Here is a 15,899-nt window from a genome sequence, read left to right on the forward strand (position 1 = left end):
ACTTTTTTTTTCAGTGAAGCATTTTTTTTTTTTTTTTTTTGATTGAATAATAAAGACACAAATCTACCTCCATAACTATACAGGTGTATCTTATGTTGTGTCCAGTGAGTGGAGCATCGTTTATTGGATTTGTGAATGTCAAGTATTAGGACACGGTGCTAGTCACATGCTCTGTTCGAAAAATAATTTTGACCCATTGTAAAAAAAAAAAATTTTTTTTTAATATATATATATATATATATACTTTTGTAGAATACATTTTGTCCCGCAAAGTCTTAATTTTAAATTAATATCTTGGAAAGTTCACTACATGCGATTATATTTTTACCACCAGCCTCCCCATAATCTCCGCATATGGTAGAGTAGCCAAAAAAATGTACTCAAGTAAGAGTAGCGTTACTTCAAAATAATATTACTCAAGTAAAAGTAAAAGTAGTCATCCAAAAAAATTACTCAAGTACAAGTAAAAAAGTATTTAGTGAAAAGAATACTCAAGTAATGAGTAACATTGTGAATAACTGCTTACATTTTTGATAGTTTTTATTTTATTTTATTTTTTTTTTTACAATGGCATATTTTTTTTCTCTACACTAAGTTACAGTATACAGTATGTTTATGAATTGCTGTTATAATGATACTGTACAATAACCCATTACACAACCACATTAAGCCAAAGAAATACAAAAAAAGAAGGGGGGGTCAATGGATTTCGCCGAGAGAAAAAAAAAAAAAAAAAAGACAGAAATAAAGCATTATTCGTCCAAAGAGCATGAGTGTCTTCTGGTGGAGAAAATAGTTCTTAGTTTGAATAGTGAATAGTTCCTTTATAATTACTTTTATGAAATTAAAAGGATCATATCTCAGTTTTTCTGTGGTCATTTGGCACCAAACAAAAACTGGGAGAGAGGTTAAAATCTGCGGTTTCGAGTCATGTTGAGGGGAGCACTCTATGTCAAATACTTCATTTTTTACGGTGCTTTAAAAACGGCACGTGATTCAACAGGATGGCGTGATCATAGAATGATAACACTTGCGTCGGATTGGCATTATGAAGTCATGTGATTATTGTTGCGAGGTCTCATTGGTGAAATTACTAGAGTTACTGTTGGCATTGCTGGCAAAAAAAAAAAAAAAAAAAACATAAATCTAATATTTAGAATAAAGCAGGAAAATGTAACATCTTACTACCCACCTCTGCTCAAGATATGTGTTCTATTTTTTTTAGCCTTCATTCATATTTTTTATTCTTTGCTACACATATAGCTATTAACCCTCCATTTAAATATAAATGGCTTTAACACTCATACCCAGGGGTCACAACCATGGTCTACTAACTACCACTAAACACACACATAAAACTGCTCATGGTTGTTTAAATGTCTTCTATTAACTACATCAAACATGATTAGGTCTGCTGCATCTGCACAAGGGGGAAATGGCTTTTGGAAGCTTCCCAACACCTGTGGTCACCTTTATTTTCTCTCAGCATGCATCTGTCCCTTGCACATCTCCCCAAAGGGGTTTAACGTCTGCACAACTCCTTATGAGCTATCTGTGACATAAACTCTTTCCTCAACTCTCTAGAATGTCCATGTGTGGTTTGTCACACTTCATAAGCATCATTTCAATTAAGCATATATTTATATATGGGATAAATTGAAATATAATGCTTGCCTTCAATTAGTGTTTCATTCTTTCATTGAGTAAATAAAAAGTACATGTGGCAGTAAAAGGATAAACAGAAAGTGTGGGTGTTATTTTTCTCCTTGATGATGATGGAAACATCTCAGCAAAGTCAAAATTGTCCTTCAAATATTCCGGACCGTTTTAGTGGTGCTTTGGTTTTACTGCCGCCTTTAGTTTAGTGTAGACATAGTCAAAGTTCTGCAAGAGAGAAGAGAAAGAGGAATACAAAGCTACACAAATATCCTTTCAATACCTATATGGTTAGGCAAACCTGGACATAACAATGGAGCTCCATCAAAAATTCACTTTCTACAAAGACATTAATGTCCACATTTTATTGGAATTGTCAAACAGCCAAGTACTCAGCACTAAATTTACTGTAAGTACTGCAGATAATAGCAAAGGCACAATACTTTATGAGCTCTTGTTACCTACCTGAACAGATTGTGCTGTACCTGATGTTGTCTTAGACTGTATGTTTACATAAAACACATATGGCTCTGAAATTAAAATATGGCCATAGCCTACCTGTATAGCAAAGTAAACAATGCCCAAATATGCCATGATGCAGCCACCCAGGAAGAGATCAAAAGCAGCAGGTTTCACCCTATAAGAAACAAATATCCAGTTTGTTGCCTGTTTTTGCCTTTGTATTTATGAAAAAAGTAGGAATATATACAGTATGTATGTACGCGTGTACCTGTACATCACTATTTGCTGTCTCATTTGATCAAAAAATGTAATATCAGGGTCCCTGTGTGGAAAAAGTTGGACTTTTTCAGTGAAATGACAGATTAGAACCGGACAGAGATCGCTTTTACATGAAATATTACCTTCTGTCCTGTCTGAAAATGTGCCTGTGCACTTGCTGTAAGTTTTGTTTGAACTCATGCTCCAGCGAGTTAATGAGCAAGATGTGAGCAGGCTCTTTATCCATCAGCTGTGTGGCACGAGGAACTGACGTTAGGAAGGACATAAGACTGGATATTCGACTGTCATGGAAGTCCTGCAGTCAAACAATTAAAATGCTGTAATACACAGTGTGCAGCAACAGAGCACAGAAAAGTTGTCCATATTATCTCCAAATGTATGTAATGTTGGCTTTTCAACTCTAGAGGGCATCAGATCATTCATATTGTCAATGAGATGCTCACCAACCGGCCTTTGAAAAGCTGAACATCCTTTGGTGAACCCTATAAATAAGACAATAAAAACACATTTAGACTGTGTATCGATCCAGCTTCAGGTCCCTGTAACCGTATGAACAATCTTTGTACACACAAGAAAGACAATTAATATTTATCCACAACTGCCACTTTTGGCCTATTTCTAAGTAATTAAACACTTGTGTACTGTGTAACTGTGCTGTGCTACTAGCATTACTAAGCCCAAATAGTAAGCATTTGTCTCGAACTAGTATAGAATCCCCAGCATGATGACTAATAGCACCAAAATTCTCTCTAGTAGTTCTCCGGTACTGCTCTACTGAGAGAATGTTAAGCAAGTCTGCAAAAGTCCTACAGTATTTTCAGTTGTCTATTTATACACCTTTGCAGAGATGCCTTCCATGAGTCAAAGGCAGTTGTGGATTTTTTTCCCCCCAAGTTAATACACCGTTGCACTACAAGTGCACAGAATTGCTAGTTAGGACGAAGCGTATACTAATACAGAAAAACGATATCAGATAAGTTCTCAATTGGTTACCCATATTTTAAGCCTAAACACTGATAGTTTTCCTCACCTTGTCAGATAACTGGTACATGTACCGTGCCAGAGCCTCTGCTATGATGATCCCATTCCGCTTCATTTTCCGGAAGTCAACTTGGGAACTGTTAAGACACATTTGCATAATCAAGAATATAGGATACTACATGCTACTCTTCTAATAATATTTCACAGGCAAGCCAGAACATAACATTGTTGAATTTTGCCAAGAGGTGGGGTACAAACCAGAATGGTCATCAGCCAAAAACACGGCATATTTACACAACGAAGCATTCACATTCATATGCACACCAATGAAAAATATATAATATTAAAATCCCATAAAGTACGGTCTGAGCTCTTATTTAACACAGAGCTGTGAGGCCATTGTGTTGCCGCAAAAATTAATCCTCACTGAAACAAACTCATTTCAAAATTAATTTGTTAACATCTCAACTAAGATATTTATTCGCAATGATTCAAGATTCTGCACCAACTGCAATGATGCGTTTTTGTATTAATGTCTCAACATGGCCGTTTTAATATTTTACTGTAGTGTGAAAAAGTATCTGGACCTTTTGGAATTTATCACATTTCTGCATAAAATCACCATCAAATTTGATCTGATCTTTGTCAAACTCAAACAGATGAAAAAACAGTGTCTGGTTTAACTAAAACCACCCAAACATTTATAAGTTTTCACATTTATTGAGGATTGTATGCAAACAACGACAGTAGGGGGGAAAATAAGTCAGTGAACTATCACATTTAATATTTTGTGCCCCCCCCCCCCTCCCCTTTGGCAGCAATAACCTCAACCAGATGCTTTCTGTAGCTGTAGATCAGTCTGCCACATCGATCAGGACTAATCTTAGCCCATTCATCTCAACAAAACTGCTGTAGTTCAGTCAGATTCCTGGGATGTCTGGCATGAATCACTGCCTTTAGGTCATGCCACAGCATCTCAATGGGGTTCAAATCTGGACTTTGACTTGGCCACTCCAGAACATGTTAGTTATTCTTCTGAAACCATTCTGGAGTTGATTTACCTCTGTGTTTTGGATCATTGTCTTGTTGCAAAACATAAACATACATAAACAACATAAACTTTTAAATTCATTCTTCCATTAATGATTACAGGCCCTGAGGCAGCAAAACAGCCCCAAATCATGATGCTCCCTCCACCATGTTTCACGGTGGGGATGAAGTGTTGGTGTTGGTGAGCTTTTCCATTTTTCCTCCACACATGACTTTGTGTGTTTACTCCCAAACAATTCAACTTTAGATTCATCAGTCCACAAAATATTTTGCCAAACTTCTGTGGAGAGTCCAAGTGCCTTTTTTTGGACATTAAATGAGCAACAATGTTTTTTTAGACTGCAGTGGCTTCCTCTGTGGAGTCCTCCCATGAAGACCATTCTTAGCCATAGTTTTACATATAGTTGATGTGTGCACAGAGATATTGGACTGATTTCTGTAAGTCTTTAGCAGACACTCTAGGGTTCTTTTTTTTTTTACCTCTCTGAGTATTCTGCGCTGAACTCTTGGCGTCATCTTTGGTAGACGTCCACTCCTTGGGAGAGAAGCAACAGTGCCAAACTCTCTCCATTGGTAGACAACTTCTCTGACTGTCGATTGATGAACATCCAGACTTTTAGAAAGGGTTTTGTATCCTTTCCCAGCTTTATACAAATCAACAACCCTCGATCGCAGGTCTTCAGACAGCTCTTTTGACCGAGCCATGATGCACATCAGACAATGCTTCTCATCAAGACAATTCTTACCAGGTGTGTGTTTTATAGTGGGCAGGGCAGCTTGAAACCACTCATCAGTGATTGGGCACACACATGACTTAAATTGTTTGGAAAAAAATCTGTTTCAATTGCTCTTTAAGTCTTCTTAGGCAGAGGGTTAACTTAGGTATTTTTCCCCCTTCTGTCATTGTTTGCATGCTATCCTCATTAAAATATGAAAACCTATAAATGTTTGGGTGGTTTCAGTTAAAGCAGACACTTTTTTCATCCGTGTGATTTTGACAAAGCTCAGCTCACATTTGATGGTGATTTTATGCAGAAATGTGAGAAATTCCAAAAGGTTCAGATACTTTTTCATACCACTGTATCAAGCTATTCCCCCTAGGGAGCTCTCTGCTCTTCTCTGATTTGTCTTTCACAACTTAAATGTTACAACTTTATCTTCAATATAGCTGATATTTGATTTGACAGGTTATTTTAGATCAGATTTTTCAACTACTAGATAACAAACATAAATCTCCCAATTATTGACATTGCATTGTCTCACTACACACACTCATTTGCTCAAAATGATCACAAATAGAACTGAAAAAACCAACACAGTGTCGAGGATGGAGCCCCGCAGCTCGGATTTAGGGTCTTCCAGGTGAGACAGAGTGAATCCTGGTATCCTGCGAAGGCTGTAGCGCTCGTGCTCCCAAGAAACGGTGGACCCCACGAGGTTGATTTTTTTATGGACCACTTCTGTCTTCATCCACGGGAATCTGGAGGAAACCACCTGGGCAAAAGTGAGACATTTTATGAGGTCCAACACACTTTTACATGGTTTTCGTTGGCAGATCCAACTTACTACTTAAAATCAGTGTAGCTTATAGGGGATTTGAAAGATATGGTGTCCCTGCACTTTAGCCATAGATACTGTACATTTTTAAATAGCAATGCATATTATTGTAAATGTTTATTTGAAATGTAATATGTACTGTAGTTATTTACCTTGTCCAAATGTTGAATGAATGCATACATGGGAGTGTCCGATTTGGGTGGACGGGACACGTGCATGTACAGCTCATCACCATTGGCCAGTGTATCCAGACATAACACAAATGCCACATTATCATGAAGCAGGCTTGATTCTGGTAAAAATGATTTATTTTAATCATGCCAACATGAGACTATGTCATTACACTGGAGACAAAAGTCATCACGGACACACAAGAGGGTTCAAAGTTCATTAGAACTCACCAGCATGGTCCAAGTTCTCTTCAATCCACTTCTTGGTGCCTTGGAAGTTGTACTTTCCTCCTCCAGTGAGGGAGAACATTAAATGATAGCTAAATGGTCCAACATAAAGAAAGCAATCAGACTTTCTGTCAAAGAACTATAGAGTTTTGAACTGTGACCAACCGTGGCCTAGTTCTTGGGCTACTATAAAGAATCTGGAAGAGACGTGCCAATTCAAGCAAGATGACAACGCCGCTTCCATTAGAGTCGGCTCCATAGGACAACCACTGCGTAATACAAACACACAGAATCTATGAACACAGTGACTTTGCATTTCATTGTTAATCCATGTATAATTGTCACATAATATACTGTACGTTGTCACTGTCCTTTCTTGCTGAATTTTCTTCCACATTTACCTCTGTATATACTACACAGTGAAATATTGGTTACAAAATGTCTAATCGTTCTCACTCAACTTCTAATAATCTCTTAATATTTTATTTGAGTTAAAACAGCTGAAAATGCTATTAAAATTCCCGCTGCTGTTCATCTGTACGGTACTTGTGTACTGTATATAAAGACTTCATTTTCCATTCATATGTACTTATATTTATTTTATCACATGTAAGTTGCCACACATACTGATTATTCTGGTCATTGTCAATTCCTGATGGTTTAAAAATATAAACTGATGATTTTTTCATCTCATTATCATAAAGTATAGGCCATGATGATATATTGGTGGCTGCATTTTAATATGAGGTACCATAAAGTGTATTTGTTTAAATAAATAAATTATCAAAGACTAAATATTTGTCTTTGTGCCTCAAAATTAATTGCCGTATTTTTCGGACTGTATGTCGGGTTATTTTTTTTTTCATAGTTTAAATTATTAACACATTATTATTTCATTTTTACATGTTATGTTCACAGTAAACCGCAAGAGCGTGCTCAAGGCCTGTGCTTCAACATTGGCGGTAACTTATAAAAACAAATGTAAACAACTGAAAAGGGCTGAAAAGAAAATCATATTCTGCATATTGCAAACTACAAGTAGTGAAATATGCAGCCGAAAACATTAATCAAACACCAAAAGAAAGTTTGGAGTTATCGGGAAACTTCTAAGAGACTAGTGAAATGCAGATATTACTCTTATTGAAATAAGGAGTCTAAATAACTATTGATAGATATGTTATGTTAACATGTTAGCTGCTCAGCCTTCGCCGCGTACAGACGCACTCTGAAGCTGACTGTGTTATTCTACAGTTTTGATATATGTTCCATGCCTGAATGTGCATCTTTAGTTGTATGGGGGACGGGAAACTGATAAGCGTATGCTTCATCTTGTCCGCCTTTCTCATATTCTTCGGTTTCTCCGGGCAAATCATATCACATTTTGTAAATGTCAATGATTGTCAATGATACTGATGATGACGACAATAAAATTCCATTAAAAAAACACAAAAAAAACACACCAGGCACGTTCTCAGTTCGCTGTTTATGTGTAATGTAACGTTAGCATACCATACACTTATGCAGCCTGTTGTTCTCTATACTATTTTTGTTTTAATTGCCTTTCAGAATGACGTGTGTTGTAAGTGTTGGATTTTCTCAAATAAATTTCCCCAAAAATGCGACTTATACCCTGGTACAACTTATACTATGCTTTTTCTCCCTCTTCTTTGCGCATTTTTTGCAGTAGGGCCGATAACCAAAAGTGGTATTTGCCATGTGGCAAAATGGATTTTGGCATGTGGCATTTTTTTGCAATGTGGCAAAATGGATTTTGCCTTTGATTTTTGCCATGTAGCAACATTGATTTTGCCATATGTTTTTTTGTTGTTGTTGTTGTTTTGTTTTTTGTTTTTTTGCAATGTGCAAAATGTATTTTTATATGTGGCATATTTTTTGGTATGTGGCAAAATGGATTTTGGTTTCTGGCATTTTTGGGGGGTAGAAAATCAAAGCCACACGTTTTTCTGCTATTTAATATGAATGGAAAATTTGGACGTGCATAGCCGTCAATGGCATGGACGTGCATGGCCTGCAAAACTGCAATATATCCCAAAAACATGCCACATACCAAAAAAAAAAAAAAGAAAAGAAAAAATGCCACATGGCAAAAAAACGCTACATGGCAAAATCAATTTTGCCACATGGCAAAAAAACAATGCCACATGGCAAAATTCCTTTTGCCACATGGCAAACACCAATTTTCATTCTTGCTGTCTCTCATTTTTTGGCTTGTGCGACTTATAGTGCGAAAAATACGGTATCGCTGAAATGATACTGGTGATGATACATTTGCTGTAATGCAATAATGTTTGATATTACTAACAGGTGGGAGACATGTAAAGCTGGTTACAAACTGGTTGGTTGGAAGCTTGTGTGTGTAAAATAGCTCGTTTTTTTTTTTTTTTTGTTCTTTTGTTTTGTCTTTTTTGTTCATATTTACTACGAATAACTCACTGGTGCCAGTCCATGTGAATCATAGTGGGCAGTGATCACAATAGTGGGTATGTCCTCACCGGCTCCAGGAAGTACACCCTCAAATACACAATTCCAGTATATGCTGTTACATACAGTACAATGCAGGAGAAAGGGGAACATCTCGAAGTAATCAGGGCTGAAGAATTTGTGGAGGGGGAAAAAAAAAAAAAAACAATACTTACTTCCAATGTAACCAGTGTGGTGTCTGTAATGGCCTTGATGGGGGAATTGTTACTCACTAAGATCTGAAAGGCTGTCGCTGTTACCATACTTCGAAAGACTGTCATAGATAAAAACATAGCAATTTTAAAGGTATCTTATTTTAACAGAATTGGGTTTATGTTGTGTATGTTATTCAGCATTTTTCACCTCGGACGAATATAGACGAGGTCCTAGCAGAAGCAGCCTTCTTCACCTCTTCATACATGTAGAGCAGCTGTTCATCCTCAGGGGCCACATACACTGGCACGAGAGTCTCCTTCATCAAGGCTTGTCTCTCGCTCATCATGAAGGACTGGATGACAAAAAATAAATACCTTACAGTTTCCCGTACATGTTTCAAGAGTAGAATAAATAGAAATAAACTGTTTCTGCAAAATTGCAACATAAAATCTGAAATGCAACCTAACTTCTGCAGGTGAATTTAATTTGATCTTCTGTAAAATTTTGAATGTGCATGCACAGTCCTGTTGTTTTCGAGCAATCAAGGTGTTTTCCAAGAACGAGCTGAATGACAAAATTCAAAACAAGTGTTTTTCATGTGCAAAAATGTCTGATAATTTCTGTGGCTTTTCAAGTCTCTGTTTCAATCCTTTTGCAAATTGCTGACAACCTGCTCTAAGCTCAGTGGCTAAAGTCGCTTTAGAAGACTCGCTGTTAGTCAAATGTTAGGTTCTGGTTTGGTCTTGTGATGTCAAAATGAGAACTGCATATACAGTATAGTTGTTATACATGAATCGGGCAATTCATGAAAGGGCAGGGGTAAAGGTGGGCCAGAACGGTCAGGAACGCAGTTCCGGTATATGATTCAGGGCCAGAACGCAGTTCCAGTAAAGATTCAGGGTGTAATGCTGTTCCGGTATAAGATTGAGGGCCGGAATTCTGTTCCGGTACACGGTGCTTTGATTCCGAAGAGATGACGAAAACTGTCAAAAAGCTATATATTTAAAAAAAAAAATGCTAAGCTGCCACACATGCATTTCATCTCCAATAAGAAAACAATCTACCAACATCAGATTTACATGCACAAATGTTAACAACAAGCATTATAAAGTGCTTGTGTAGCTTAATCTGTTTCCACCAATATTTATTATTTATTTTATTCCACGGGCGGCATGGATATTTCCCCAGCTGCTGCAGTTATCTGAGTCTGACTATGATGAGTTACGTCAATGTACGAATGCACGCAGCAAAGCAAAACGTCTGGACTCATTTATCCGTTCAATTGGCTGACATACTGACATGTGATCAGCAGAGATAGTTAGCTCTTCACTCTGCATAATATAAGTCATTTGTACTTATTTTTCTGAATGTATGTTACATAGGCTATATATTTGTTATTAAAAATCAAAAAGTAAATGTTTACATTAACTTCAATTTTAATATACATCCTATGTTCTTAAGTAGTTAAAATTGAGATTTGGCATTTAGTATGTGAGGAAATGTGGGAAAATAAAAATTAGGAGTTGGAGGTTGGGGTTATTGCTCTTTTTGTTAACTTTTATTTTGCAAATCATTGAAAAAATAGAATTTTAAATGAAAATCATTTTTTTGTATGCGTTATAGAAATGTTTATAGAAGTTTTCTTTCTATTTCAGTAGTTCAAGAGGTTTGACCCCCCCCCCCCCAAACACACACACAAAATAAATAAATAAATAAAATCTCTGGCTCCGTGGCGACCTTCTCGTTGGGGAGTTCCGGTAAGAAATTCTAGCCACTTTCACCCCTGTGAAAGGGTATCAAATTTTGCCATTGGTTGAAGCTCAAACTTTTAACTGTACAGAGAAGCATATGCAAACAATTATTTAAAGAAGTTCTAATTCAATTCACATGTCAAGGTTATGATGCATTTTAGGTTCATCTAAGAATCCTACCCAAATTCATATAACTCATTTTTGTGAGTACTGTATCAAGGTAAAAATGCTACCTGTATTTCTTCAGGTAAAATACTTGACATATTTTTGGGCAACAGAATCAGAATGGCGGCAGCGTTTTGTCTCTGAGCCTCAGTGTATGATTTGGTGGTGAAGTCCACCACCCTCATGATGACACAGCGGCGGGTCAGCGCTGGTTCATCAGCGGACCGGGCCTCTGCCACAATGATGGCACCTCGGCAACCTAAACACCCAGGAAAATGACTATAATCAATCATTGACTATCAGCACTCATTGACTATACAGTATATCCTTCCCTGTCCAGCCGCTTTCTGCAAATGCTCAAACCATTGAATTGTGCCTTTTCATGAGCATCTGAATGCATTGCAATAACCGGTGATGGCACAGATGTATAGGTTCAGGGAAAAGTCAAGTGATGCTATAAACTTACCATGTATCTTTTTTTCCAGGTTGTACTGTTGCATCCTGTAGGCAGTGAACTCGTACGAAGATGCAGCAGAGAGAATAGCGCAATGCAAAGAGTTGACACAGAGCAGCAGCACTATGACAGCAAGGTGCAAGTCTTGCAGGTGCATGATGACATGTATTACCCAGTCTTCTTTGTGGTCTACATAAGACAACCGACAGTAAGCTTCATACAAGTCCAGGCTACACATACTGAGAAACATACTAAAAAAAAACATTTTCATGACCATCTAGGATTAAATGACAAAATATCTTTGGGTAAAAGCTACATACTAAAGAGCACATTGTTCTACTTTAAAGATGTAAAATCTCACTTAAGTCTCTCACCTGTATAATGGAATTCTTGAGGTCTTCCAAGACAATGGCACTGTACTGCTAAATACAAACTCTCTTCAGACTCCAGGCGTCGAGGTAAGTCACCATTCACCATCTGCTCCCAAGGGATCAGCTCCTGGCTAATCACAAAAAACCCAACCCCCCAACATGGACACACACAACAGTATTTTGTTACTTAAATATCTATCTCACCTCAACATGGGATGGCCAACCCCTTTTGGTTAATTTATTTATGTATTTATTTTATTTTTTTAAATATATGCGGAAAACTTGCAAAATATCAAGCGTGCTTGTTTCTTAAAGCAACTTTTTGTAACTTGTCATTTTTGGTCAATTTTAGTGACCAGGGTGGACAGAAGCGGTGGTGTTTTGCCTTAAGGAAGACTGCGTTTCCCATGAGGACCAGCACACGCCTGCACAGTGTCGTAAAGCCATCAATCAATCTAAAAACACAGTCGCCTGCAGATGGATTAAACAACATTTCTATTTCCACCGGCTGTGTGAAGGATGAATAGTAATAAGGTAATGAATCCAGTTGTGGCTAAACAATAGCATATGATGGTTAGCAACCATGTGGCTTAGTGTGGCTAAACCCCCCACCCCACCCGAACTCGTCAGGGGGGATGCGTCAAGCCAGTGAGTGAAAACCGGGCAATTGTTTATTCTGTATATCCTGGTAGCTTCCCTTTTTTTCCCCTCCCTAGACAAAACTTTTTGTCTCTTTCGTTGCTCTGCAGAATTCACGCAAAAGTGTTTGCATCGACTTTCATCTCTATAATGAATGGGGAAAGGGGAACTGACGTATGCTGTAAAGCAGTCAGCACATTTGTAGTTTTTTTCATGTTGCAGGATTCCTGCCACCCTCCTCAAAGTTAATTAGTGCCGGTGAAAGCGATACAGACCCCTCAACATATAAAAGAGGTGTCATTCAACTAGTTGTCAGTCGACATCCATCCATCCATCCATCCATCCATCCATCCATCCATCCATTATCTTCCGCTTAGTCAGGGGTCGGGTCGCGGGGGCAGCAGCTTTAGCAGGGAAGCCCAGACTTCCCTCTCCCCAGCCACTTCAGCCAGCTCCTCCGGCGGGATTCCAAGGCGTTCCCAGGCCAGCCGAGCGACATAGTCTCTCCAGCGTGTCCTGGGTCGACCCCGGGGCCTCCCGCCGGTGGGACATGCCCGGAACACCTCTCCAGGGAGGCGTCCAGGAGGCATTCGAACCAGATGCCCGAGCCACCTCAACTGGCTCCTCTCAATGCGGAGGAGTAGCGGCTCGACACCAAGCCCCTCCCGGATGACCGAGCTTCTCACCCTATCTCTAAGGGAGCCCGGACACCCTGCGGAGGAAACTAATTTTGGCCGCTTGTATCCGGGATCTTGCTCTTTCGGTCATGACCCACAGCTCGTGACCATAGGTGAGAGTAGGAACGTAGATCGACCGATAAATCGAGAGCTTCGCCTTTTGGCTCAGCTCCTTCTTCACCACAACGGACCGGTGCAGAGTCCGCATCACTGCAGACGCTGCACCGATCCGCCTGTCAATCTCCCGCTCCCTCCTACCCTCACTCGTGAACAAGACCCCAAGATACTTAAACTCCTCCACTTGGGGCAGGATCTCCTCCCCGACCCGGAGAGGGCATGCCACCCGTTTCCGGCTGAGGACCATGGTCTCGGATTTGGAGGTGCTGATCTTCATCCCAACCGCTTCACACTCGGCTGCGAACCGCCCCAATGAGAGTTGGAGGTCACGGCTTGATGAAGCCAACAGCACCACATCATCTGCAAAAAGCAGAGATGAAATGCTGAGGCCACCAAACCGGACACCCTCAGCGCTTCGGCTGCGCCTAGAAATTCTGTTCATAAAAATTATGAACAGAATTGGTGACAAAGGGCTGTCAGTCGACATATTATCAAAAATGTTATGAAAATATTTTCTAAAGGTTGAATTTACCTAGGGTTGCTTTAAACCATGAGATAATGAGAAAATAAGTTCATTGAAAAGCAATCAAAATTCTCTAACACCTCATTTTTGAGAAATTAAACATTCTATGGGATGTGTATTTTTGTATATACAGTATTTATATATTGTATAATATTAGTCCCACCACCACATCTTATCTAACGATCTGATCAAATTCCAAGAAAATTTCAAAATAAGAGAATTAAATTACTGTAGGCAAACTAAAGGACAAAGGCTGAGAAAAAATAAAATGCAGGATATGATTGCTCTTTTTTACATAAAATTGAATCAAATCATAAAGCAAAAAAAAAAAAAAAAAACTAGCAGAAGCAGAAGAATTGCTTTTTCGTTCGAATCAAACCTTTGTTTTCAAAAACAACTAAAGAAATATTTTTGAAAACTTCCAGAATAAATGCCTGGACTTTATGAGCAAGTTTAAATTGCAATATTTGAAAGTTACAAATTATATTAACATACAAAATAAATACAAACTTGTTAATAATCTCTTATCTAGGAATGCAAAAATAAAAATTTGTCTTAAGACCACTCAACATTGTTCTCTCGAAATGAAGAAATTAAATATAACTGAAAAAAGGTCAAAGACGACTGCTTTTATCCACAAACACAGCCAAACTCAACAAAGAATGAAAGCTCCTTCGGGCTAATTTAAGACCACATAAATAAAATAAAAATGAAAATTCGGAGAAAAGGGGTAAACCTCGCTTCACTACATTTCTCACAATTTAATTAACGTTAACAGTAGTAAACACATACAGGACGACACGTCTCTCTAAGCAGCTTCCAACTCAAATTTTGTAGGTTAGCAAATTTACGCAGTTTAATGTTATGCTAACTCTGATGCAGGTCGGACTTTCAGTACCAAAATTGGTGGTGTGTTCTCCACCTCCAAAACATTTAAGTGTATTTATATTACTTACAGAGGCTGATGCTGCTGATGCTGCTTGCCATAAAAAAAACTTCTAATATCCCTCTTCTTCAAAGGGGATGTAGGAGGCAGGCATGTTGTATTTCTGTCAAGGCTGTGAGTGTGTGTATGTGTTCAAGTCACCAGCCAATCAAACGTGCGTTTGAGGAAAACTTAAAATGGAATAGTACATTCAGCAAGTGAAAAGGTGTAAATTTAAGTCTGAACATAATGAAAATAATTCACTTAATAATGTTAGGATCAATTCTATCCTTACAACATATGGGAAGACAATCTAAATGACCTATATAACTGAAGTCATTATATAATGCAAATAAGGTTGCTTAAACTGGAAGTCCCGGGGTTTTTTGGGCTATAAAGAAAGACCAGAAAGGCGTCAAATGACCCCGATACCAAACTGAGTAGTTGGCTTTGTCAAACATTAGACCACTCAAACAAGCAATCCAGCAGACAACCCCCCAACAGACTCTTGTAGGGTCGCAGCCTAGGTGCGAAGCGGGGGGTTTCACTCTGGATAACTGCAATTATTATCTTGAATATTTGCAAATCCAGGGCTCCCTTGGCTTTGTCAAACACGGAGGAACACGGAGATGGCCAGTCGCCGTGTTCTACAATATGATTGACATGTCAGCACTGAACGCATATGTGGTGTATCAGGCATGCACCGGAAGGCAAGAGAGACGGTTGGACTTCTTGGTGGGTCCTGTAAAGGAATTGGCTCACTCTCATGTGGGTGCAAAGAAGGTGCAGGGAAAAATTTCCTTCGGCAACAACCTCCAACGCCTAGCCCCGGGAAAAGGGCAAAGTGTCATATGTCACCACATAAAAATGTTTTGTTTTTTTATGACACCGTCCCTTGCACTGTAGGCAAACTGCAGCTTTTGGAATATGTAAAGAGTTTGTCCGCCCGATTGCCTGCCTGAGCGGTCCACTGTCCGACAAAGCCAAGGCAACCCCACCCTGCAAACACTCAAGAAGCTAATTGGAGCAATCCAACCCTGTTGTTTTGCGAGTGTGAATGGGAATGACTAATGAGGACCTCAATGCTCACAAAAAATATGCTGATTAGGGTCAGATTACCTTTACCTGGATACAAAAGGGATTAGTATCAACTGATCCACCCTTGGTAGTTCTAGTCTAAGGTTGGTGGGGACAATTTGAGCATCCTGAAACCTTGGTAGTGTTATGTCCCTATGCAAAACTACACCCTTGGTGCTA

The 15,899-nt window shown here is 38.8% G+C and overlaps 1 protein-coding gene across 1 annotated transcript; it reads right to left on the reverse strand.

Annotated features, from left to right (window-relative positions):
• Positions 1-271: 271 nt before the first annotated feature.
• Positions 272-11,891, reverse strand: zgc:109965 (Nicalin-1-like). The gene is made up of 16 exons (XM_057844919.1): positions 11,765-11,891; positions 11,403-11,579; positions 11,005-11,195; positions 9,228-9,372; positions 9,041-9,138; positions 8,838-8,915; positions 6,549-6,652; positions 6,387-6,475; positions 6,138-6,277; positions 5,744-5,922; positions 3,428-3,515; positions 2,841-2,879; positions 2,520-2,692; positions 2,387-2,440; positions 2,215-2,293; positions 272-1,884 (listed from the first exon to the last, which is right to left on the reverse strand). The coding sequence occupies exons 1-16, from the start codon at positions 11,865-11,867 to the stop codon at positions 1,828-1,830; spliced, it is 1,794 nt and encodes a 597-aa protein (XP_057700902.1). The 5' UTR covers positions 11,868-11,891; the 3' UTR covers positions 272-1,827.
• Positions 11,892-15,899: the final 4,008 nt, after the last annotated feature.

This window comes from Corythoichthys intestinalis, chromosome 9 (assembly GCF_030265065.1).
Source record: "Corythoichthys intestinalis isolate RoL2023-P3 chromosome 9, ASM3026506v1, whole genome shotgun sequence".
In the NCBI taxonomy this organism is placed as follows: domain Eukaryota; kingdom Metazoa; phylum Chordata; class Actinopteri; order Syngnathiformes; family Syngnathidae; genus Corythoichthys; species Corythoichthys intestinalis.